The 25,497-nt window shown below is 42.6% G+C and overlaps 2 protein-coding genes across 23 annotated transcripts in view; one reads left to right on the plus strand and one right to left on the minus strand.

Moving 5' to 3' along the window:
- Positions 1–1,403: 1,403 nt before the first annotated feature.
- Positions 1,404–10,286, minus strand: atg4c (autophagy related 4C, cysteine peptidase). Of its 2 annotated transcripts, none has more exons than XM_030373203.1 (10): positions 9,880–10,284; positions 9,477–9,560; positions 8,822–9,055; positions 6,969–7,326; positions 6,440–6,510; positions 6,101–6,315; positions 5,852–5,930; positions 4,775–4,851; positions 4,122–4,241; positions 1,404–3,686 (listed from the first exon to the last, which is right to left on the minus strand). In XM_030373203.1, the coding sequence occupies exons 1-10, from the start codon at positions 9,971–9,973 to the stop codon at positions 3,519–3,521; spliced, it is 1,500 nt and encodes a 499-aa protein (XP_030229063.1). In that variant the 5' UTR covers positions 9,974–10,284; the 3' UTR covers positions 1,404–3,518. The 2 variants fall into 2 exon arrangements, with proteins under 2 accessions (XP_030229063.1, XP_030229064.1); XM_030373204.1 differs by having other exon boundaries at positions 3,402–3,686; positions 6,440–6,507; positions 9,880–10,286.
- Positions 10,287–11,023: 737 nt separating this feature from the next.
- The window catches only part of dock7 (dedicator of cytokinesis 7), a 56,123-nt gene continuing 41,649 nt past the window's right edge, over positions 11,024–25,497 (plus strand). For 19 of the 21 annotated variants that reach the window (XM_030373576.1, XM_030373569.1, XM_030373570.1 and 16 more), the window contains exons 1-14: positions 11,024–11,174; positions 16,762–16,858; positions 17,743–17,918; positions 18,598–18,666; positions 18,932–19,061; positions 19,465–19,677; positions 19,799–19,884; positions 20,013–20,079; positions 20,840–20,989; positions 21,337–21,417; positions 22,013–22,175; positions 23,571–23,713; positions 24,026–24,119; positions 24,409–24,571. In XM_030373576.1, coding sequence (XP_030229436.1) covers positions 11,137–11,174; positions 16,762–16,858; positions 17,743–17,918; positions 18,598–18,666; positions 18,932–19,061; positions 19,465–19,677; positions 19,799–19,884; positions 20,013–20,079; positions 20,840–20,989; positions 21,337–21,417; positions 22,013–22,175; positions 23,571–23,713; positions 24,026–24,119; positions 24,409–24,571 — 1,670 coding nt within the window. In that variant the 5' untranslated portion in view covers positions 11,024–11,136. The remainder of the gene's footprint in view (positions 11,175–16,761; positions 16,859–17,742; positions 17,919–18,597; positions 18,667–18,931; positions 19,062–19,464; positions 19,678–19,798; positions 19,885–20,012; positions 20,080–20,839; positions 20,990–21,336; positions 21,418–22,012; positions 22,176–23,570; positions 23,714–24,025; positions 24,120–24,408; positions 24,572–25,497) is intronic. The other 2 variants (XM_030373585.1, XM_030373589.1) reach the window with 1 other exon arrangement.

The following is a 25,497-nucleotide window of genomic DNA, read 5'->3' on the forward strand; positions in this document are numbered from 1 at the left end:
GCACAACCAGAGCTGGTTAATCCCCTGGACATAGCCACATGAAGTATTATAGACCTATATGATTAGACTACATTCCTTCCTACATATAGACTACATATTAATACAGGAATAAAGGATAAACCAGGGAAGTAACTTTTTAAATGGGAGACATAGATTTGTATGTACATGGATTTACACGCAAGCACACACACACACACACACACACACACACACACACACACACACACACACACACACACACACACACACACACACACACACACACACACACACACACACAAAAACGTGTTTGTCTCACACTTTCCTCCCCAGTGCCTTTCTCTTTCTGTTAGGTTTAATTCCACTGATGTTCCCTCTGTCATCGATCATGATCTGGTGTCGGCTGGAGCGCAGCCCGTTAAAGTAGTAGACTGGCTACTAAAGAATCCTCTGGCTGAACAACACTTTCTACCTTTGATAACTCCGGTTGCTTGATCTCGCGTTGTTAACGAGCGTGTGCGTTTTAAAGGCCATTGTGATAAGGTAGAGTAATTGCTCTGCAAAATGTCAGTTTTTCTGTTTTGTTACCAGCTTCACTTTGAAAGACTATTCTTGCTTTCATAATGTACGTTTTTTTTTAACTTAGAGTTATAACCAATCTCAAGTCCTTTTTTATTCCAGAATGATCTTGAAATTCTCATACATGCCTTTATTACTTTCAGACTTGATTACTGCAATATTATATCCAATCCAAACTGTATCCATTTACTGCTCTGACTCAATCCAACATTCACAAATTACAGATGGTTCAGAATGCAGCAGCCAGATGCTTACTGGTACCAAAAAGAGAGAGCACAACACACAAGTCCTGGGTCAAGTCCTGTTAAATTCAGAATTTATTTCAAGACTTTACTTTTTGTTATTAAAGCTCTAAATGTAAATATCCCCCCCCACCCTATATTGCAGAAATGCTTTGCCCACACTCCAACACCAGGTTGACCCGGTCGTCTTCAAAACCGCTCTTATCAGTCCCCCGTACACGTCTCAAAACAAAAGGCGACGGGGCATTCTGTTGCTGGCCCTCAGTTATGGAATCCCCTTCCACCCCATATTAAGTCCTCTACCAACATATGCAGTTTAAAGTCTAATTTAAAAACCTACCTTTCCTCTGTTGCTTTTAACAACCCCCTCCTTTCCCCATTTTTCTTTTAATCTTTGTTTGAAGTCATACTTTTTGTTTTTAACTTTATTTTCCCTGCTCTTCTCTATTTTGCCATGTAAAGCGCTTTGAGTCAACTCCTGTTGTATTTAAATGTGCTATATAAATAAAAGTGACTTGACTTGATAATGTCAGATAGCTTTTTGTTTTTCTGCGTTATCGCCCATTTTGAACAAAGGTGACCAATATTTATTTCATAATACAGTTCAAGGTTTTCTGTTTAGGACTTTATTAATATTGTAGTTTCAAGAGATTACATGTAAAGTTCAGAATGTATTAAAATACAGTTTTACATTACATGCAACATGTTCAATTTTGTGAATGAATCAGATTTGATGAAGTACAAATCCAGAAATGTGCATCCACTTCCATCACTCATTTCTTTTCAATGTAATTTTCTGATTGTTTTAATGTCAAAAGTAGCTGCCATTGATCGAATACTCTTCTACTTATTCACCATGACACGTTAAAGTATCAGGGCGCCACGCATTAGTGTCTTCATTTGAATTGAATAGCAAATAAAAACCTTTATTAAGTGTCAGTGTTACAACCCCCCCCCCCCCCGCGACTCCATTTCAACTCTACAACAGAGGCCGACTCTTATGGATTCCATTCAGAGGAATTTGCTTGGCTGCAGATTAGATTTTTAGGAATTCGCAAATGTCAATGACACTATTGACAGCTGTGTTCAACAGGCCATGTTTTGTCCTTATTGTACCCAATGGGAAGGATGGGCATGTGCTACAAAGCCGTCGTACACGAGTGACTCATTATTCAAATATTCATACATCCCTGTTAATACACAGCCCACACAGCAGACCCTTACAGTGGCCTGTGCCCCCCAGCCCAAATGCCCTTTTATATCCCCCAACAGAGAGAAAAAAAAAAATACCCCCCCCCCCCCCCACCATCACTCTTTCCGCTGACTTCCAACATTCTCTCTCTCTCTCTGAGGACCTGAAGGGTGCCAGTCTGTTGCCGTGGGAAACTGAGTTCCCGCCAGTTGTGTAGTCCTTCTAAAAACAACCAGGGATGAGAGCAGAGGACCTAAATGAGGGCTTTATGTATCTCCCCCCCCCCAGTGCTATGAAGGAACAGGGGACAGATGAGGGATTCTTCTTCTGTCCATCCATCCAGTCATCTCTCCCTGACCTCTTGGCACAGAATTTGTAATGTAGAGGAAAACAGACTGTGTGTGTGTGTGTGTGTGTGTGTGTGTGTGTGTGTGTGTGTGTGTGTGTGTGTGTGTGTGTGTCACTGCACACAAGGATATTTTCTTTTCCTTCATAGGCGAACGCCACCGCCACCGGTGTCAGTGGGTCACATACTATCTGCTCCCTGGTTAATGGGCTGGAGAGACGGGCACCACGTCCGATTAGTTTTAATCTGCTGCTTTGGACCAGATGTGAAATGGAAGAGGTCCCAATGCATTTCAACACACCAGCAACGTTTGCACTCAGGATTGGAAATGAGAGAAACTATGTGTCTATTTATTGTATTTCTTTCCTGCGATGGAAAAGGATGCATGGACCAATTATATAGAAAGGCAATGGTTTTTATCTTATTGAGTTTTTCTGCACAACAGTTTAAAAAGCAATTTCAAGTGCTTAAATTAATCGAGTGTGCATTAAGTATTGTGTCCACATTTAGTATTGTGTCTACATTTGGTATTGCAGTTGCAAATTTACAGCAGAAGATTCAATTAATTTTAAATATTCAAAATCTTAAAGATTTTATTACATTTTTTAAATAACTGGACTAAGTGTTATATATATGTTTTTCTTTTGATATTTCACATTAGTAGCCATAACCTTTCAAACCAAGAAAGTACCCAAAAAAAACAACCTTTTTCTCTCCATTGACAGTTGTTCATCAATGTGATTTTACAGTTACAGATATTGTATTGGTTCATATAGGTGTGGAGATGGATATTATTGTCCAGTTGATTGTTAATTGTACGTGTTAGGCATGACCTAAGAATTAAGGTTTACCAAAAGCGGCATCCGAACAAGGAACCTTTTGAAAATATCAGACATAGATATTATTCAAAAGTGACAAGTGAAAGTGTTTTTATGTCTACAGGCGTCTAGGAGTTGACAATATTGAACACCGTTTGCCAATCAGGAATGGGAAATAAATACGCTTGTAAACTATTCTGAACACCTATGCATAACCTGAGTCTCCCATAGATTTTAACAACTCCCTCCATCTCAAAGACGCATCGTTTTAAACACTGTGCTTTGGAAGGCCGACAGTTTGGCAAAGTCCCCTGACCTCTGGGGATCAGAGTGAATGGAGTCTGAAGGTCCACGCGGACCCCTCAGAGCAGGACAAAGTCACCCATGCTGGTGGTTGCCCTGCAAGGGTCTCGGATAAACGGCCACTCCCTCTTCTCGGGTGTCAGGCTGCTAGACAGGTCGTAGTCCCGGCCGTGACCCGCCAACAAGGTGAACGCCGGGTACTTGTCCCGCACAGACGGCCGCAGCAACTGCAATCAGAAGCGGAAATAGTTGTAGCCGGAAAGCGAAAATGTTTCCCTCCACCACCTAGGGAAACTTACCTCTCCACTGCCCCTATGCCTTTCAGTGCACAAGCAGGTAAATTTACTTTTACCACAACAAAATGGAAACTTTACAATGGATTAAAGCATTCAGTGATCAAAGAGACATTCCCCTTTTCATCCTGGCCTCGGAGCCAGTTCACTGGCCAGACGCGATGACAATACATGGCTAAAGGCTGCCACCTGCTGGTTCGTCTTGAGAACTACAGCCTGGTCCCACCTGCGTGGAGATCTGATGAAGAGTCCCACTTTATTGTGTCATTGTCATTTTCTTCATCCTCAGTCCATAGTTGAACATTATTTTGACAAAACGACGACATAGTGAGTGGAACAGCGTGTGTGTCTTTTTGTCCTCGCCCTCACCTTGGAAAGCTCTTGGCTGATTCGGTCATAGTCCTGGACTGTCCTAGAATAGAACCCTATGGTGCAACTCGGGTCCATGTTCGCAAACGGCATCTTCTTTGGCGACGGGCAGTGATAAGACTGTACAAAAATCAATGAAAAATCACCTCAATATATTCATCACGTATACATGCAGTTGGGAAACATGACGGGTTGCACAGTCACTGGCTTGTCGGATACACTGTTGTATTGTCATTATTTATCTTATATGGATGTTTCCACTTGTCCGGCATGAGTCAAAAAAGCTAAATCCTATTCTCTGAGCCATTATAATATCCATAAATGTACCCTACTAGGCACGTTGTCAAATTGCATCATTCAACTGAAGCCCCATCGTACCTGTGGTGGAGGCGGCGGTTTAATGTGCGGCCCCTAAAATATTCAGGATCCCTCTGCCGCTGATCTCTGATTCACCATATTTCTCTTAAGCGACGGCTACATGCGCTGGAGCAGCGGCAAATAAATCAGCCGCCTGGCACTCGGTAATTGAGTGGAGGGCCGCTTTAAGATTCATACCCTTAAGTACTAACAGAAACTATTAAATTCACATTACTGCCGCGCCTACCCCGCGTGCCCGCTCCCCAAGTCAGCTCGTCTGTGTAATTTCACATTACCTGCAGAGGAAAGGTGCTCTTGCTGACATCCACAAAAGACTGACAGTAATGAGGGTCCATGTAAATCAAGCTGTCGTCTGCAAGGACAAAACAAAAGACAAGTTATTCAAAAACATTGGATGATTAGAAAAAAAATACATAAAAAACACTTTATTTTGCAATTTCTATGCAGAGCAGCTCAAAGTCACCCATTCCGCCAACTGTTAAGATTCTTCCGCGTCAAATTTGCCTCCCGGAAGGTTGTTGCTTTTTACTACCCACCAGGGTGGATTCAATTCTGCATAATCGCATGCGTTTGTACAAGCTCATCCTTCACGTCGGCAGAAAAAAAAGCAAATAAGTGAAAAGACAAGAGAGGAAAAAGAAGAGGCGGTCTTTACATTTTTGTGTGAGGGAATTACTTTTGCAAACACGCAATTATACCGCCGTTCCATTTGCATATGATGAATGTGGGCCGGAGCGGCACGGTGGCAGGCAGAATGTATCGCTTGTCATTTAGACATCACGCCGCTCCGTGTTTCAAATTGGTAAAATGTAAATGGTGTAAATATTGACTGCCAAGATGTACAACTGGAGGTTTCTCCAGGCTGCTGAAGGTGATGAAGAGTGGTTCTCTTTGGATTCCATACTCCGCCCTTACTCACTTCTCCCTCACTATAACCTCATCCACTCACTCCTCTCTGCCTCCACCACCACCACCACCACTGGGGCCCGATGAAATGTATGCGCACCTCCTATGGAAATCAATTACAGCCTTATAACTTGGGAGGTTTTTACTAGTGATGAATGAGGAGGCTCGGGAGGGGTCGTTGAAAATAGAGTGAGGCGGCACCACCCACACCCACACTTCTCAATCCGCTTTCCCCATGCAAACAGGAATGCATTAACTTAACTTCTCTCTTTACACAAGGAAGGTAACAGGGTATATTATGCAAAATAATATTCTATTCCTACCAATCCAATCTCTCTCACACACACACACACACACACACACACACACACACACACACACACACACACACACACACACACACACACACACACACACACACACACACACACACACACACCACTAACCTTGAAATCCCACTAAATAGCGAGCCTGTTCGTGCTTCCCCCCAAGGACACCGATACAGAACTCCAAACTCAGAACGCTCTGTGAGCCGCACAACAGAAACACAAACACAGATGGGAAAGGGAGACACATCAGACAAGATAGAAACACAACATAGACCATACAGTTTGTTTCTAAAGTTATTCTCTTAGGTACTACAATATGATCCATTCTAACTATTTTAGTCAGGGTTAGAGCTGATGTTGTCTCACCTTGACGAAGTTGAAGTACTCTGGGTTGGTCTTATCCTCACCCAACCGAACTGGGACAAGGATAATGACAGCCCGGCTATCCAATGGGATGGAGGCTGGGCCTTGGGTGTCCAATGGGATGGAGGTTGGGCCTTGGCTGTCGAGTGGGGAAGGATTGCCTGAACTCTGAGCAAAGGACTTTGACCTGTGGATGTCAATGACATCTGCATTGTACACTGAGGAGGAAAAAGAGAACAATCACAATCCAATTAAAGTAAGAAGAAAACAATGTTCTAATAAAGTCAGACAGAGATGAGGTGTAGAACAATAGCGTGACATTTTCAAAGCCATTATCAGTACCTGTGCAGTCGTGTGAGACGTAAGCAGTTATGCTGGCCAATCCAGGCTCTGTTGCCTGCTCTACAGCTCTTCTACATGAATTATAATGGAGTACACGCGAGTACACGAAGAAGAGAAGAAATGTGAATGAGGGAGAAAGAAAGAAAGAAAGAAAGAAAGAGAGAAGGAATGACATTAAAGAGAGCGAAAAACAAAATGCTTGTCATGAGACTTTCTTGAATCAATTGAATGATTGCTGATATACATCTGTCTTGTATTTGAGGGTTCAACAAATGAGAATTTATAATATAATCATCGGTATACCATAAATACATTTATGTTAATTTAAAGTAGTTTTACGTTTAATTTGTTTTATCGTCTCTCTCTGTTTTCTTCATAATATGGGGATTTCTGTAATTTTATTGTAGTGATATTGTTTCTGAAACTGTGTGTGCGGTGTGTCTTCGTATTGAAACTATGGTCTCAATCAGAGTGGACACTGTACTCTCAGTGTACTCTCAGTGTCATTACCGTACAATGCCAGACTTACTTCAAGATATGTGCCACCACGGCTGGCCCGTACCAGTCCCCAGCCTGCTTGCCCAGCTCCAGGCCTAAGCGGACCAGGCTGTGGAGGCCCAGCTGGGCCCCGGGGATGTCTCCAAACCAGGACACCAACGTACGGTGGTACAGCTCCCTCAGGTGGCCGTCGGCTTCCTCTGCAGCCCCCTGGCTCTGGGAGCCGCCCTGGGCCTGGAGCCGGGGCCCAGGAAGGGACCGGGGTCTTTTGGGGTCTTGGTAGCCAGGCAGAGAGGACTCAAGTGTGGCTACCAGGCGCTGGGCTGCCCTGGCGGTCCGTGTCCCTGTGTCCAAGGACTCCAAGTTCAGGGCCTCTGACCACGTCCAGTCTGAAGGGAGGCAGGATAGTGCTAAGCCTTTTCTGATGCAAATATTCCCCAAATTAATATCTATTTTATCTAGTTAAATGATATAATATAAGATCTAACTATTAGATGCATATTATTAGCTTATCCTAAAGCTATTCTCACAATACTCATTCTCAACCCATGTAAACATCGTTTGCATTTCAGGCGTCCACACAAATCCTAACACGAAACCGCACAGATCCGGATAGATTTGAAACCACCTCTGAGTGTGATCAGAAATGTGTGGTTTCGGGGACCGGATTCGCCGGCTCCATCTGGACGGTCAACCGAAACGCACAAGACTGATGCGGTTTCACCAAGAAATCGTCTCCGTGTGGACGGGGCCTAAGTCACCATGAAGACTTTGACTTCATGGTGTGCAAGGATTATTAGACCATTACGAATCATCACCCAATGGAAGTGCATGAAATCGTATCGCTTGACTAGATGGCTGTTGAGCGCGTCTTTAACTCATTGAGTGCACCGAGCAACACAGTCCTCCTCTAACCAAGGCTCCCTTCTCAAGCTTTTTCACAGTTTGAGAAATTAAAGTTTTCACGTTTAATCACCTGCCGGTAACCGAAGCGATCCGCCGCAACGGGTAGGCCTACATGGGCACATTTTCTTTTTTAATCAGGAGCTCATTCAATTATAAGCCTGGATATGTATCACTATATCACTTTTACGTCGGCATGCCCACACAAACAGGGTGGGAGCCCAAGGAGAAGAGAAGGGGAGTGTCTTCAGCTATAAACACAAAGACTGAGGGGAAGAGACTGGGACACTCACATAATGACCTTGCTCCAAAGAGAATGACAGATAAATTGATCAATAAATATCCCCCAAGTGGCCATTAGTCATTTTATAGAGAAAGAGTTCATTAATGACATATTTCCCAGTTGGAAGTTTTAAATATTGTTTTCTCAATGACTGCATTAAACTTGCAGGGGTCTGCTCCAACCCATCACAGGCTGCATTGAGTAATGCCCCAGAGGATAGTTCTCGGAGATACAGAGACAACTTTCCTTGCTATCAAAGTCATTACATCACACAAAGTCGCCCTTTCCTTCTAGATCTAGAGATGGGACTAGTATGCTTTAGTAATAATAGAGTATACTATGACCAATAAAAGCATATGCTTAAGTTAAATTTAAATTATCTCCGTTAGTACATTGACATGGGCATTACATTTACACAAACACATGTAAACACCCATGTTCGATCAAGTGGTTTAAATGCATTCATGGAGTATAATGTGATAAGGACACAATTCAGAGAGATAAGGCCAAATTTAAAGAATTTAGTAAATTAAAAAGTTAAGAGCATTTTAATGAAAGCCATACGTTTGGGAGAAGTGCGACCATTCCCTCAATAGAGACCCATACATTACCCACAATGCATTTCTGTATTATGTTGTTAAAGAGAGGTAGCCAACAACTATTGGATTGTGTTTGTTTGTTCATGGTGTGTCACTCACCTCTGCCCAGGAAGTGCAGGATGAGGGCCTGAGCCAGCATCATCTGTCCAGTCCTCAGCATGCAGCCCCAGCCGCAGTCAGAGGTCAGGGTGGAGCCGGGTAAGGGTGGGAACTCCTCCCTATAGGTCAGCCACACACGTGAAGCAAAGTCCCTGCGGAACGACTCAGCGTTCCCCCGGTGCGGGACTTCATTCCAGGCCTCACGGCCAGCTTCAGCCAGAGTGTCCTCATCCTCTGTACACAAAACAGGGAAGGACACATTTGTGGTTCTTGAAATTGTAATAACCTTATGTGTTGAATTTGAAAACAATTAGGAGTTTTTCCAATATTAGTAACATTTCCAATACCAATCATTTTCCTTATGAAGAGCCTTCAGCATCTTTGTTAACGTTTTAATTTCCAGTCTAGATGCCAGTCCAAATACATAAGTCAATGACCTTCACAGCAATACTATATCTTTAAATATGCATAAAGGACAGCCACAAAACCAGAAAAATGAGGAGTAGGATTAAATAGCAATTTCATAGTTGCATGAGGATGTAAAAACATGCAAAGCATTCAATATATTTAATATATTCAAAGACTCAGCAAAGTGCTGACCTGATTGAGACAAACACAGTAATGCGTATTTGTGTGTGCGTGTGTGTGTGTGTACCTTCAGCCTTGAAATGGTAACACTTTCCCAACAGGAACACTGGAGAATTCCTACTGAATGAGGTCTTAGACTTCAGCGCCCAACCTACAACGTGTGAAGTTATTTCAGTAGATTAACTTGTATCTATAACAACTGCGAATCTAATTTAAAGGCTTGACTCAATTGAAAACAGCTATCTCGATCAGTCTATAATCGACACAATTGAACAGGGTCATATTCTATCTTGGGTACAAGATAGAATATGGGCCATATTCACTGAATACATATGAGACTACCTCGATGATGTCTCTATCGATATTTTACTAGTGCTTGACACCATGTGAATGTAAATTAATGAAGACGTTGCGAATAGACAACTATTAAGACATACTGCTGATAGGCAGTATATATACAGATCACTTACTGTACTTCACATTGTGCCATGCCGACCTGAACTTTGTCTTAAGTTTTTCCACATCCTCGTCTCCTTTATTTTCCATTTCACCACTTAGAAACATAATCCATCCCAATAATAAGCCAACTGCAAGCACGTCAATTTAGACACACAAACAAGCGCATACACACACATATAAACTGTTGTTGGCTGCGTGTAGGCATCACTGAAATCAGACCTTACTCTGACACATTGTTACCGCGTAGGGTCCTCTATCGACCGTATTTTAACAATTGTATTATTTTCTTTAAAGAGATATTGCGAACGGACTGACACTTATATTGCCAATGTTCACATCGCGAGGAAGTACAAATGCAGTATCACTGCTTCTCGCGATTTTTCCAGCGGGCCAAGATTAGAGGCTGAATGTTTTATTTTTCTACTTACAACGAGTGGCGGGGTTTCGCCCACTTCCTGGTCATTTATAAACACTCGAACAAGTCCGCTCGCTTGAGCTACGCTGTACAACAAAACAGGCGCACCACACTCAATAAATGCTGGCTGAGAAATTAAGTGAAAAGCAAAGCGCGCAGTTAAACTGTTCATCATAGGGATTATACCAAATCTTTTAATATTGTTTTTTTAATGCCACCCATTTAATGTAGCCTACTGATGAATAGCATATTAATGATAATAGTAATTATATCCATAATAGTAGAATTACAATTTGTTGGATGAAATGATCCTGGACATAATTATAGTTACGTCTGGGGACGTTACGCTACAGCATTGCAAATGTACTAAAAAGTGCTTTTCCAAAAAAAACGGACTTTCCACCCATCTTTAGGTAGATGAATCGGCTCCCATAGTGTACTTTTTCTGCCAGTTTTTTTTTTTTTTTTCTGACACATAATAAACAACAAACGCGTTTCGGACTTAAACACGCCTCCTATTTATGTAAATGATTATTCTCAAGTGGGTATAGCGCCACACCTTTAGTCTTCTATCCTTAGTTTTATTTGCCCTATACATTTCATAAATAGCTTTAACGCTACAGAACATTGCATTTTGTTATTCATCAAAGCCATGGTGCATTTTATTTAGTAGCTGTAGGGCGTGTGCCCCATAGAACAAGGGTGTGTAGTTCTGCGCACAACTACAGCAATTACGGTAGCCCATTCCATTCTCCAGTCTTCCCCCAGGATAGCTGGCGATGAGTAGTGAGTGAGTGGAAAACGGAGCCTGCCTTCTTGGGAATCTAGCTAAAGCACATCAGCTGCAACTGCCATGGCTGAACGCCGCGCCTTCGCCCAAAAAATAAGCAGGTAGGACCTAGCGGGCTACACCTCCATGCTTCTATAACAATCCGGGTCGACGTAGTGGTGGTATAATAAGGTCATCTGCGGCTGAGCACCGGGGGTTCATGTACCAGCAGAGGCCCAGCCGCCCGCAGAGCCTAGCATTTTCAAGCTAGTCTCCCTTTTAGCCATACAGGGAGAGATGCTCAGCAGTCCCACCCATATACATAACGGCGACCCCAGTGACGTATCGTAATTGTTCCTTTGTTTTCGTTGTGTGGGTGGGTTGAAATTATAACAGAGGCACACTGCATGACACGGTGGGCGTGTTTCCATAGAATCCGGCAAGGTAAAGTTAGTGTGATTTAAAGGGATTTCGGGCAATAAGCAACCCCCTTCAGCTAACGGTTGCTAGTTTGCTGGGGGGCACTGATGTGGCATAACTTTGCTGTCATGTTTACCAACACCCAGTTGAGACGATAAAGCAGACCATTGTCATGTAGCGAGACGGGCTCAAAAGCCTCTCAATAGCCATCAAATAGTGATCTGCCATGCCCCGAGACAGATCAGACTAATCTCTTTAACAAAGGGCATTGTGTGGGATTTGAAGATGTTCCCTTGCAAGTCAATACCGATTAACAATATTTATGGAATGACAACAAAAAGTCTAGAGAATGTTGTTTTTCTCTGGAATTAAAAGTTGGTGGCAGACTTATAATTCTATTTTTGAACGTTTCTAGAGAAACGGATTTTGTAATTGAACTTTCCATTTGACAGGTTATTAACTGGTGCTGCTATTGGAAGGAAGTCCCACATCCTTTTAATTCTTTAATCTTGCTTGAAGGCTTACAATTTATACAATTAGCCTACTTTGACTTTGTCTATCTATATAATTTTCTTTTAAACAAGGAAATAACTATGCCTACTTGCTTTAACATCAAATAACTGGTTTGATCTCTACCAGAGGCATACTGTCCATGTCACAGGCCAATTAATCCATATTGCCATTATACCCCTTAAAGGAAAAGTGGTTCACCACGAACACACCACAATAGAGGCTGAACACAGTGCATGTAACATGCATAGTGCCACAGGGTTGAGATAACATAAAATAGTATAGCTTAAGAAGATGTGTAAGGTTTCAAATAGTCATGCACGTTTTTACTAACAGCCTCTCTTTTGGATTGCAGGGATCATGATATGATCATTATGTTCCCGATCATGAATTTTTATGAATTGGGGCTCACATTAGTATAATTATGCTTTTCTCTTACAAAACCGGGCCCTGTATACTGTCCGCAATGTAATGTGCAGACTGCTATTTGTCCACCTTGATTGTTGTAGTATTGCATAGGCCTAGGTGTCAAATACTATTGACTTTGCATTTGGGTGATTTCAACAGGGTCAGATAAATTCAGTGTCAGTGCAATGTCTTTCGGGGTTCGATAACCCCAGAGATCAGCAGTTGTTATTTGCTTATCAATTTGTCTGTTGTTTGCTTATCCCGCTAATCGTAAAATATTTAAAACTCTGCTGATAACCTGTGCTCGATGTTTGCTGTGGCTCAGAGGCGCAACTCTTCTCTCGAGAAGGCCCTTATTGCATAATGAAGTGATTTCCTGGCGTGCAGTCGAGGCGCACAAAAAAACCAGATGGCTACAGCTGCCGGGGCACGGGGGCACTGGAGTGTGTTTCATCGGTCCATCGCTCCGCACCCTCTTCCTTCTCGGAGAGGGAGATTGTGGAGGCTTTAGAGGCCACCAGATCTCCAAACTGTGTCATCGTGTTCTGCCCAGACTTGGCCCTCTCTTGCTGCTGCTCAGCCTTTTCCCCGGTCTGCATGTGATCCTGATGTATTATTCTATCTCCTGCGTAGATTATAGGCTCAGCTCAGTGTTACTGGGCCCTCACGGGTTGTTGTGGTTACACTTGCCTCATCGCCCCCACAACTCTCTGACCTCTTGCTCCTCTGCGTCGCTTGGATGTATTATTTGTTGTGTGTTTCCGATGCCTCGGGGGACATATGATGCATTGTCATACGGTTCAATGGCAACAGTTCAAATGGTTTTCCTGCTTGATTTAGACTCAAAGGAAATCCTTCATGTAACACCATTCAATGTAGTGAGACTGTGGGTGTGTAAGTGTTTGTGTGAGAAAGAGGGAATGTGCGTATGAGTAAGTGAAACATGTCTCCCAATGGAGGAAAAAAACACAAAATACATGATGTTTGAAAAGCCCCGTCCACACGGAACCAATCTATGGTGAAAACTTGTGTGTTTGGGCTGACTGTCCAGACGGATCTGGCGTTTTCGGTGCCCGAAAACTAACTTCTCTGAAACCAGGTCCCAGGGTGGATAAGTTAAGAACGGACCTATGACTTTTCGTGTTGGGATTCATGTGGACGCCTGAAACGCAAAAGATGACATCCTCGCCCCCCCACCAGCTGGGCAACGTTAGAGTTGATTTGATATTTTATTTTTGTAGCTTTAAATACTTAGTTTGGTAAAATGAAATACTAACTGTACATTAAAAAGTGTTTCTGCTCAAGCTAAAAGCTTTAACGACTGCTATCTCGTCCTCGACCAAATGTTTGCATACAGCGCGCAGGCTGAATGCGCTCCACTTTTTTTTGTGGAGAACCAGCGGCTTGAATATGTACTTCAGCGTCTCTTCAGCTCGATGCGTTTTCGCAATGAGTCGGTCTTTACAGAGATATTCCTGAAACGCATTAAAGGAAAACGGAGGGGAAAAGATCGTCCGGAGGGGAATAGATCAACCGTGTGGACGGGGCCTTAAGTCTATTTTTTCTGGGCCCCAGCTCTCCAAGGCCACCCTGCCTCTGTGTGCCCCATCCCTTTGTCTTTATGCGTATTGTGTTATTGAGTGAGCCTATATTTTTCCACTAGCTTGAAGCTCTGTTTTTATTTTCAGTTAAATGCCCTTGTAGTGCAGTGATAAATATTTGGATTCTTTAAATGTTTAAAGGAGACCTATTATGGCGTTTTCACAGCAAGTAAAAATAGTATTTGAGTTCCAGAAAAAAAGTTTTTGAAGCTGTTTGCTGGAGATAGCTTTTAGGAAAAAAAATCTTGGGTACCGCTATTCCCCTCTGTTTCAGTCCCTTCAGAGTGCTCTGTTTCTGGTGTCTGTAGCTTTAATGAAAATGAGCTGCTGCCAATTGACCAATGAGCTGTCAGAGTGTACCACAGCATGCGTGGTACACGGGATTGTTGCCGTTTGCGGACTCCTGGAGCTCTATATCTATATGATATAATAATAATAATAATAATAATATTATATATTGGTATTTATATAATATTATATCTAATATCACGGCCAAAAGCTATGTGCGCCTCGGATGATATTATGAATCATAAAGACTGCGTCTGATGTCTGGCACCACAAACATTAAAGACTCGTAGTGGGGATATCTTGGCCATGGTTGAGAAGAATTGGGGGAAAGGAACTTTGTATGAAGGTATTATTGTAGCAAAAGTCTTTAGCACCTTTAACTGCAGATTTTGTATGCGTACACTAAACTCACTAATGTATAACAGTAAAATTGAAGTCCTCAATGTTTATTTTGCATGTGTACTCTAAAGTCACAATGTATGAACAGTACATTTGAAGTCGGAAATATTTTTTCTACCATTGTAAACACTAAATACACAAATCCTATCCTTTGCATCACAACTTCAAAGAGTGATGCAATTGAAACTTTTGCTACAACCATTGCAGCGCAGTTGGTGCAAAACACATTCACACACCCGTGTTTCATAATCTGAAAACATGCCCAAAATGTATGCATTCGTAAACCCAATTGTGAACTAATGCATCAGAAGTTGTACATCTGTGAAATATTTCCTCACAAATTAAATGACGTAGATCGCTATGTTCAATGAGCATCTTAATGAGCGAGCACAAGTCCATCGATACAACTGCTCGAATCTGCTGCTACGAGTCTCAGCTGTTGTTTTTCTTGCGGATACTTTTGCAACATGTCTGTGTGGTACATGTGTAGCAAAAGTGATTTGTATCCGTATGAGGCAGAGCGTCCGTGGGCGGGACAAAATTGCAGCAGTAACCAATGAAAGTCGCTGGCAGGGGGTGCATTTACACCCCCTGCCGGGACCATCCAACTACACTGGGACCATCTAAGCAGGCCATTAAAAAACATTGAAGGAAACTTGCCGCATGTTAAAGCAATCATTTGGGGGGAATTCAGTTGAACTAAGTAGTTTTATTTGACATAATGTAAGATACCCAACTCCGTCATGTATGATGCCCTCTTGTCAACTTTCAAGGCTCCAGAAAGTAAGAGTTTGCTTGGATGGTCCGAGTGTAGTTTGAAAAATGCAAAATCGAAACTGACTCGCTCGTTTGGTAACTGTAGACGGGGTACTTTCAGAAAAGCATATCTCAGTCAAAAAAACATGTACAGACTTTTTTCAAAGTTTTTCTGCGTGTTGGATCACCCGAGACCCAAAACAACACTAAATCTCCAAAGTGTTGTTTTCATAATATGTCCCCTTTAAAATATCGTAACAAGAGTGTTTGTGGTACTTTTGAGGCGCAATTAACCAAAAACCTTAAGTAGCTTGGGAAGGAAGTAAAGAAGGATTTCCAAGTTAAGATTAAGTATTAACGTGCATTTAATCTCGCAATCTATCATAGTTATTGTAGAATTGGGACTCATTCTTTCTGTACTGTGTGGTGTACTGTACTGTGTTTGGTATTTTACTGATGAGGTAGGGGGTATTTTACTGTGTTGGGTCTTCTGCTGTATTTGTACAATGTTTTGAATGTATTTGTGTGGAGTAGTTCTTACAGATTTGGATAAATGATAGTATGGCCTAGAGAGCATTCTAAATCAGGTCAAGCTCTGATAAGTCAGATTAGTAAGAAGGTTATTATTATTTCATCAATGTGACAATAGCAGACCCTTTTAATTAAATTACTGATGCAATTAAATTACTAAATTAATTAATTAATTTTCACATTTTAGGAACAAACAAGTTTTTGAGAAAAATCTAGAGAAAATATTACAGTTAAACTCTACAATACTTTTTTAGGAAAACTCTGACAGTAAATGTCAGAGTAAAAGTATCATGGCATTTTCTCACAGGATGTTTATCATCTTCTTATCCTCTCCTCCCCCGTTTGCCTAGTTCTTACATGTGCCAAACTATTTTCGCTGGGCCATTTGATTGAAACAAGGGCTGGGTATCGTGGCCAATTTCCTAAATCGATTTGATTTTGATTCATAAGGTTCTGAATCGATTAATCACGATTAGATTCAATCTGCTCTTAAATAATGAAAAGGGTCAACTGTCTTACAAAATACAAATGTACTTTATTTTTTCACCTTAAACAACAGGTTTTAAGTGCAAACTTGTAAATTGGACTATTTAAACTTTTGAACTACAACATTCCATAACTGCAAATTGCATTAAGGCATTTTTTATTAAAGTGCAAATAATATTAATGGTAAAAAAATATCTATCTCATGCCCTATGAATCAATATTGCTAAATTTAAATGAAATCGATAAAAAAACGATTAAATCTAGTTTTTTTTTAGCCAGCCCTAGCTGAAACCTTGTCTCTCCCCCACAGGACTGTGGCAGCAGAGGTTCGGAAACAGATCGCTGGTCAGTATGGCTCTCCACAGCTCCTTAAGAACCTCAACGTGGGAACGGCTGCAAGCAACACGGTAGGGTACACGCCCCTGTACCTTAGACATGAACCCATTCAGCATCCTACCCTTCAAACATGTTCATTCATAATTACTTTAATTGAAACGGTTTAATTAATTTATTCAATCTGATTCTATGTGCTATCCTTCCCAATTGTTGAAATGGATGGTTGTCTGTTTATTAAATCCATCACATGTCACCTTTTTGTTTAGGCCAACAGCAACAGCCGATCAGATGCACAAAGATAGCAAAAGCACTCCCACATCAATATCTTCCCAATTAGGATGTAGCTTACGTTCAATAAGACCGTGAGGGGATGTTTGTCCACGTTTTCCTCGGGAGAGCAGGTAGTGTTTCAGAGCAGCTGCCACTACCAGCCTCCCGTTGCATCCTCTTCCGAAGTGATTTCCCCCTCTGGAGAAGTCCTTAATAGGGTGGCTGAGGAGAAACTTGCTTGCAGATGAAACGTGTTTGTTGAACCGCAACACCCTCCGGGGCTCTGCTGGGAAATCCATTCTGGGATATGTTTGTATGGAGTCCTACTGTCATAATCTATGATGCTAATATGAGATTTCAACTAAAGGTGTGAACACAGTATATATATATATATGACTAGGGCTGTAACTATCAATTTTGATGTTTATTAAAAACAATTCATTGATTGTGCATTGATTATTAACTTAGTCAGCTTTAATTGTTAGCCATGGCTCCGGTTTATCACATTCACAACTGATAACTCTTTATTACAAGCAACCCAACCATACTAAGTTTTCATCAAACAGAGGGAAAAGCCCCCCAAACATTTTCCCTTTGTGTATCTTCAACTGATTCCTGGGCCCCTGGTTGCAGCGCTGCATTCATCATGCCTTATTGATCAATGCGGCCACCGCTGTCCCCCCAGGTTCCCCTCACTGAGGCGGTGGAGCCAGTGGACTTTGAGGAGTACCTCTCCACCCACCCCCCGCTCGTGGAGTCCGGGCCGCTCCGGGACCTGATCGAGTTCCCTCCAGACGACATCGAGGTCACCTACGTGCCGCGGGACTGTCGCACCGTGGCCCCCGCGCTCCCAGAGGAAGGGTAAGAGAGGGCGGGGTTGGATGGCAGTTTAGTCGCAGAGGATGAGCACGGGTGTCCAGAATCCATGTCGGACATGATTTTTTATTAAGTCATTAAAACTTTACTGTGTGTGTGTGTGTGTGTGTGTGTGTGGGAGGCCGTGCGTGCACGTTAAACGATTGCTGGTGCACGAAATGTGAACTTGAGCATGGGTCACATGACACTCTGTACTTCGATTCTGCACAAAATGACACAACCAGGCCACGCTGTTCTGAAGTTATTTATGTATTTATCAAGATCTAACTGGACAAATGGATTTGTCGTGGGGATTCAGTCCCCTTTTGACTGATTGCTGTGCCACATTTTTGGTGACTATCCTCATATGTTATGCAGTCCATTATCTATTGGTCATGAATTGACCTGATCACCCTTATCTGACAAATATGATTGTATGCCATTGTCTTTGAGCTAAGCCCCCATTTATCTCCTCATAAATCTCTACGCTGCATTAGATTATCTTAAACTGGATGACTATTGCCAGCACAATGTGTCTGATGGACTCCACTTACCATGTTTAATATATTAATTGATATTTACTTTAGAGAAAGCAATGATGGTAGTCAAATGTCTTCCACAAGATGCTGCTTGTTGAAAACCCTTGCTGTGAGACTTGCTGACTAGTTTTGTGTGTGTGTATCAGGGACACGGATACACATGTCAGAGACTGCGTCAGGTCCTACACGGAGGACTGGGCCATCGTCAACAGAAAGTAAAGGGCCATTTCATAACATAGATGTTTGTGTTTTATGTACTCTTCATTCATTTACTGATTCATCGATTATTTTTTTTACAAATGGTTTATCCCCTAATTATTTAATTGGTAGTGACATAAATGACCTCTTCTTGGTAATATCCATAACAAACATAAAATGACAGTCCATAAGCTTAAAGCACTCTATGTAAGTATGATATGTAGCATGACTGTCATGGATCCAAAACATGAAGACATCTTAATAATCTGACGTGTGCTCCAGATACCACAAGCTTGGCACGGGATTCAACCCCAACACCCTGGACAAGCAGAAGGAGCGTCAGAAGGGCCTTCCCAAGCAGCTCTTTGAAGCTGACGAGATCATAGACGGCACAAGTTACCAGGATGACCAGGTCAGACGCCTGCACCAATAGCCACCCTTTTGTGTGTGTGTGTGTGTGTGGGGGGGGGGGGGGTCACACCTTTTAAAGCCTCATTGGACAAAAACAGAACTGGTTTCAGTAAATTTAATCTGTTGTTAAAAAATATATATATATTTGTGCCAGGAAAGCAATCATGAGGGAATTACTAAACCAGACATCCCATCATTAGAAGACTGGTATGATATAATCCATGATATATTTGCAATGGAAAGAATTAGGTTCTCCGTGAGGCTCCAGCAGAGTAAATAAAAGAAAATATGGGAAAACTGGAACAGATACCTCCCCGAAACAACCTCTCTTTGTCTGATTCTGATGTCTTTGCAAAAAATATTTGTGTTGGATTTATTGTACCTATGCTTGTTTGTGTGACCAGGATGAGCTCAAGCGGCGCTCCATGTCCATCGACGACACGCCGCGTGGCAGCTGGGCGTGCAGCATCTTCGACCTGAAGAACTCCCTCCCCGACGCCCTCCTGCCGCACCTCCTGGACCGCTCGCCCAACGAGGAAATCGACCGCAACAACGAGGACCAGCGCAAGGCAAACCGCCACCGCGAGCTCTTCGCCCTACACCCGGCCCTCGACGAGGTACCGCCCGGCGCCTGCATTCCCCAAAGGTGGAGGGTCAGAAGTTGACTGTTTATTCACTTATGTATATTTGACGTTGGTGTAACGGTCTGCTGTGTCTCTCTGCGTGTTACTTCTGCAGGAGGAGCCAATTGAGCGTCACTGTGTTCCAGACGTGCCCAAAGAACACTTCGGCCAGAGGCTTCTCGTCAAGTGCTTGTCCCTGAAGTATGTGGTGAATAGAAAAATAAGAACAATTATAAGAAACACTTTGCTCTGCACTTTCTTTTTCCCTCTCCATTAAACGCTGGGTTCTGCTGACCTCACTTCCTTTTGTTTTTGTTTTGCCCTTGAAGGTTTGAGATCGAAATTGAGCCCATTTTCGCTAGTTTGGCCTTATACGACGTGAAGGAAAAGAAAAAGGTAAGCTGGCCATCAGGAGGTCAGGGTCACATTTTGCTCTGTAGATATATAGTGGAGTAACTGAATGCCATAGGTCACAATGTTTCCTGGACAAATTGGCTGCCCTTCTGTGAGTTTAGTGGGGGGAGCCATAAAGGTGACCCTGTTATAAACATTAAAACTCAAAAAATGAGGGCGCAAGGACACTTATGACCATGACCTCCGTGTTGTCGTCGCAAGTATGAATTTATATGTAGCTGCATGGTCAGTGCTAGAGGACTTATTCACATGCAGTGTTTTTCAACAGCTGCGTTTGTTAACATGGGCCCTGATAAATATAAAGGGGGCCGCTCTGTACTTGTATTGGGAGTAAGATGCTAGAGCTGTGGATATATTTTGGATCCCTATCACTTCTTTGGCCTCATTCTCCCCTGGACGTTCATCTCTCTCTCGTTCTCGCGCTCTCCCTCTCTCCCTCTCGCTCTAACACTCTCTGACTTATCTACAAGTTGATGGAATAATACAATTTGATAAACATACAGGCACATATCGCCACACACACACAAACAGATGAATTGTGCTACGCATTCTTCTACCACGATCGGGCATTCAAATTCAAGTGTCTGTAATCCATAGACACGTTTGATAGTGATCAATGCCTTAAGTAGAAACCAAGTAAATCGTATTTCATTCACATTTTAGTGATGCTTCGTAAAGTTCAAACGTTAAGGCCTCTGTTGTCTATGTTTTCATATTGTGTGCGTTTTCTTTTTTTCCTCAGATCTCAGAGAACTTCTTCTTTGACTTGAACTCGGAGCAGACCAAGGGCATGCTGCGTCCGCACATCCAGACGGCGGCCATCTCCACGCTGGCTCGCTCCGCCATCTTCTCCATCACCCACCCCTCGCAGGACGTCTTCCTGGTCATTCAGGTCAGGATATAACCCTGCCATCAATACAATACCCCTGCCTTGCCCCCCGTAGGAAAATGTACACAAAACACAGGCAATGACTTATTTTGACCTTTTTTATTCAACATTATTTTTTTTGGTAGTGCTGGCCTACCATAAAAAAAGTGTTGGCCTACATTAGTTAAGTTAAAACAGTAAGTATTTCTAATTAGTTAAATTCATCAAACTTTCTGCAAATCGGCTTTTCAAACAAGCCGTTGATTAAATTTGTAGATAAGTAAAAAGAGGTTTTGAAAAGCTAGATTTTATAATTTTGATGCAGTCCAACAGAGACGTGTGTCTGCAGCTAAGATGTGTTGTCTCTCCAGCTGGAGAAGGTGCTGCAGCAGGGCGATATAGGCGAGTGTGCCGAGCCCTACATGGTCTTCAAAGAGTCTGACGCAGCGAAGGTATGATCACTCCTTGGCTTCGTTCCCTGCTTTACAAATCTATCGCCTCCGCATTTTTGTTCAATACTAAAGGACAGATATGTCATCCCTCTGCATTTGGAAAAGGTCTGGAATTCTTTTTCCATGACTTCGACATTGGAAGCCTTCTATTTACTTATTTTATTTTTCAATAATTTAAGTATTTCCTTTTCTTTATTCATACACCCTCTATTCTCTAACTGCATTTGTGTCAACCGATTTTCAATTTGGGGATTTATATTACATTCAAATAGGTTACTTATTGTATTGTTCTGTAAATTACCTTGTGTGTTTTTTGTAACCTTTCAAATCAGAGTCAGAACAATTTGTATTTCTTTTACATGGTACCCTATTCTCTGGTATCTGCTCAGTAATTCAGTGATCTTCTTTGTGCTCTTTTTTGATCCTCTTATTATGATGTAGTGTATTGGGCTTGGTGTATAAAACTTTATATTATTATTCTTAAAGTCTGATTATGTGGCTAATATTGGAATGGCATATCTTATTTCTAGAGAGTTTAGGTTTCAATATTTGGATTTTGTGATGGATCTATTACTTGGGTCTTTTTTTGCTGCAGAACAAGGAGAAACTGGAAAAGCTTCGTGGCCAATCAGAGCAGTTCTGCCAGCGCCTGGGCCGCTACCGCATGCCTTTCGCCTGGACCGCCATCCACCTGATGAACATCGTCAACAGTGCCGGCAGCCTGGAGAGAGATACAGAGCTGGAGATAAGCCTATCAGGTTGGGGAAACCTTGAGTCTCCTTCAGGGAGGGTGGTGATCTATGAAGTGGTTCTCAGCTCTGGGCGATGAGACTGTATGATCTGATGTCTTAATTTTAAATGGAAAATCTAAAGCTAGTGCTGTAATGTGAGGCCATTAGAATGAGAAGATATGCCAGTGGTAAATATTTCCTTCTATGAGATTTCTTCATATTAATTGGAGGGGATAAATAGTTACAGGTGGATCATGACTTAAAATGCCTCATTCTTCAATGTTGGTTTGTTTTTTAATGAATGATTATATTATCATACACCTGTCCACAGCGTTATTCCTCGACCCCCTCTGTATAAATAAAATCCACTATGTTAAAGAGATTCTGATGATATATGGCAAGGGTCGGAAAATGGCGGCCCACAAACTGACAGTCAAAAATATTAATTTTAGACTAGGGATGCAATGAAATCAGAATTCCAAAACTGAAACCGTTCTCCTCCATGTCTCCTCCTCCGGACTGCCGCCGAAGATTCAGCGGCAGTCCTGCAGAGAAAGGGATTGTACTCCCGGAGCTTAGCTGCAGGGCTGCCGCCGAGTTCCCCCCGCCAGTGCTGCTCGTTCGCTGGTCCACAAAATCTTAGCTATGCTCTGATTGGAGGGGAGTGGGGAAGTGGGAGGTAATATTCAAGTGTGCCCCCTTCCTACCTAGGAGGGGGCGCCGAAACTGACTCGCCCGTTTGGTAACTGTAGGCGGGGTACTTTCAGAAATGCATATCTCACTCAAAAAAACATGTACAGACTTTTTTCAACGTTTATATGCGTGTGGGAGCACAAGCGACCCAAAACAACACACCCAATCCCAGGAAAAGTGTTGTTTTCGTAATATGTCCCCTTTGATCAATTCCTTGAACTAGCCTTTGATAATGTTCTGGCCCGCCACCTACTGACTGAAAAAAAAAATTGCCCCAAGGAAAGACTTATTTGCTGACCCAGAGTATTTTTTGTTGTGTCCTAGTAAAGGAGGAGGTCTGTAAAGACTCTGCTTCCCCCCAGTCCATTCTAAGTAATGTCTTCAGTACTCGTTCATGCACGACATTCATTGACCTGATACGGACGCCCCAGACGTTTTTCCTTTTAAACAGCTCTCCTAGACTTAATCACGGGTAATACCCGAGGCAATATCAAACAAACCCTTCAGCCATATTGATCGCTAGTTTGCGACCCTGTGTGTTTTTTGCAACCTTTCAAATCAGAGTCAGACCTCAAAAGGTAACGCGCATCAATTTATATTTCTTTAATATTTTGCAAAAGATTTTGTGTCATGTCACGCATCGTCCTGTTAACACCTCGCCGGGCTATCCTAGTGGGAATAAAACAAAAAAAGATAACGCTTCAAATATTTTGAATTGCGTGCACGCAGAGAGGAAGGGCTCGTGGTCAGAGCGGCGGAACTCGAGCATCATGGGAAGGCGTTCCCTGGAGCGCACCACCAGCGGGGACGAGTGCTGCAGCCTGACGGGGTTCCGACCCGCGACGCTCACTGTCACCAACTTCTTCAAACAGGTGCGGGCAGAACCGGCCAGTCATAGGCCCAATCCCATTTCTACCCCTTACCCCTTCCCCTTACCCCTCCTCCTTGTTTTGAAGGGGTAAGGGGAAGGCCTAAGGCCCAATCCCATTTCTACCCCTTACCCCTTCCCCTTACCCCTTCAAAACAAGGGGGAGGGGTAAGTGGAAGGGATAAGGGGTAGAAATTGGATTGGGCCATAGACTCTCTCATTGGACCCAAGGTCTGGCTCCTGGTTTGCCCAGTCTGACAGAGTTGAACAAAGTGACCTTAATTAATTTGTATTATTGTTTCTGTGTTTGTGTTAGGAAGGGGACAGGCTGAGTGATGAGGACCTCTATAAGTTCTTGGCGGACATGAGGAGGCCTTCCTCTGTACTGAGGAGACTAAGACCGATCACAGGTACAGCGGCATAGACAGTCGGCAGCATTTCAGCTTGACTCGCTCTTACCTTTGCTAAACACTGTCCTTTACCTGGCCGATAAAGTGTTTTAGTAAAAATGTCAATAGGATAAACTATTGTACGACAAATACTATATATATACTAGCGCATAAGGAAAATATTTTTTGCTGAGTAAAATTATGATGGTTTGACATGCTTACATGCATACATTCATTCACTCATTTGAGCATTCTTTTTGTTTTTGTTTTTTGATTTGAGTTATTAATTGTTTGATTCCCTTGACCACAGCCCAGTTGAAGCTGGACATCTCTCCAGCGCCAGAGAACCCCCACTACTGCTTGACCCCTGACCTCCAGCAGGTCAAACCCTACCCAGACAGCCGGGTCAGGCCGACAAGGGAGATCTTGGAGTTCCCTGCCAGGGACGTCTACGTGCCCAACACCACGTACAGGTAAGGGCTGCAAAATTTATTGGATATGAACCAAAATAGCGGTTTTCCACAGAAAATGAATTGAAGCGATAATCCGTTAATCGGAATGAATAAACAGCGATCACAGTGTTGGATAAAATAATCATTGTCATAATTGTTCAGCTCTAGTAGAGGTAAGGGAAAACGGACATGGCAAGACTAATGTGAGGCCATACACATCAGGGTTGGGTTACCCGGGTGCATGACCTGGCTGGTGATGATGACGCACTATATCTGACCGCTTTGTATTGTTGGCAACGAGTGAGTGTTGTGTTGATAATCCGTTTGTCTCGCTGCTATATTTGCCTACTGATAACCTTCACCCAGGTCAGGCCTTATTGATCGACCACTTTCTGGTTCAATACAGCAAACACTGGTGTTGGAATATTTCATCTAATCATAAAATCGGATTTTATCTTGAACTTATCCTACACGTAGGCCATTTTTATCTAGGGCTTTATTTTGCCCCCTTGTATTACGTTTCGGGGGCATTTTGGGTCACTTCGAGGGCAATTTGATCAAATGTTTTCTATGTTACATTACAGACCAATATTCAGTGACTCCCATGGAAATCTAAAGATGGCCTGTTTGGCAAGTACAGAAGTTAACTATTTATTAGGCGGGGTGTTCAAAGCCCTCGGTCATCCCCATTTCAAGGGCAATACTATAATTGTTTACGGGGAAAATGCCACGAGCCCCAATGTTATGACACTGAGTTATGGTCATGTGTACAGAAGGGACACATCTGTGTTATGGTTTTAAGCAACCTCCATCTCATTAACCTTTTAGAAGCATTAGTATTCAATGATCTGATTGCAGTTATTCCCATTAGTGCTTTGGTCTAAGCACCCACGCCACTAATTTTGTTCGAAAAAGTATTATCTAATGATTCTTCATTGTGGTAGCGT

This window comes from Gadus morhua, chromosome 12, assembly GCF_902167405.1.
Source record: "Gadus morhua chromosome 12, gadMor3.0, whole genome shotgun sequence".
Classification (NCBI taxonomy): Eukaryota; Metazoa; Chordata; class Actinopteri; order Gadiformes; family Gadidae; genus Gadus; species Gadus morhua.

What these genes read in the sequence shown, in the direction of transcription:
- atg4c (XM_030373203.1), bottom strand. Translation starts at nt 9,973, where the DNA reads ATGTTTCTAAGTGGTGAAATGGAAAATAAAGGAGACGAGGATGTGGAA. An exon ending in TTACCATTTCAAGGCTGAAG is followed by an intron (nt 9,056 to 9,476) that starts GTACACACACAC and finishes TTTTGTGTACAG; the next exon opens with AGGATGAGGACACTCTGGCT. An exon ending in CGTCTCACACGACTGCACAG is followed by an intron (nt 6,316 to 6,439) that starts GTACTGATAATG and finishes TTTCCTCCTCAG; the next exon opens with TGTACAATGCAGATGTCATT.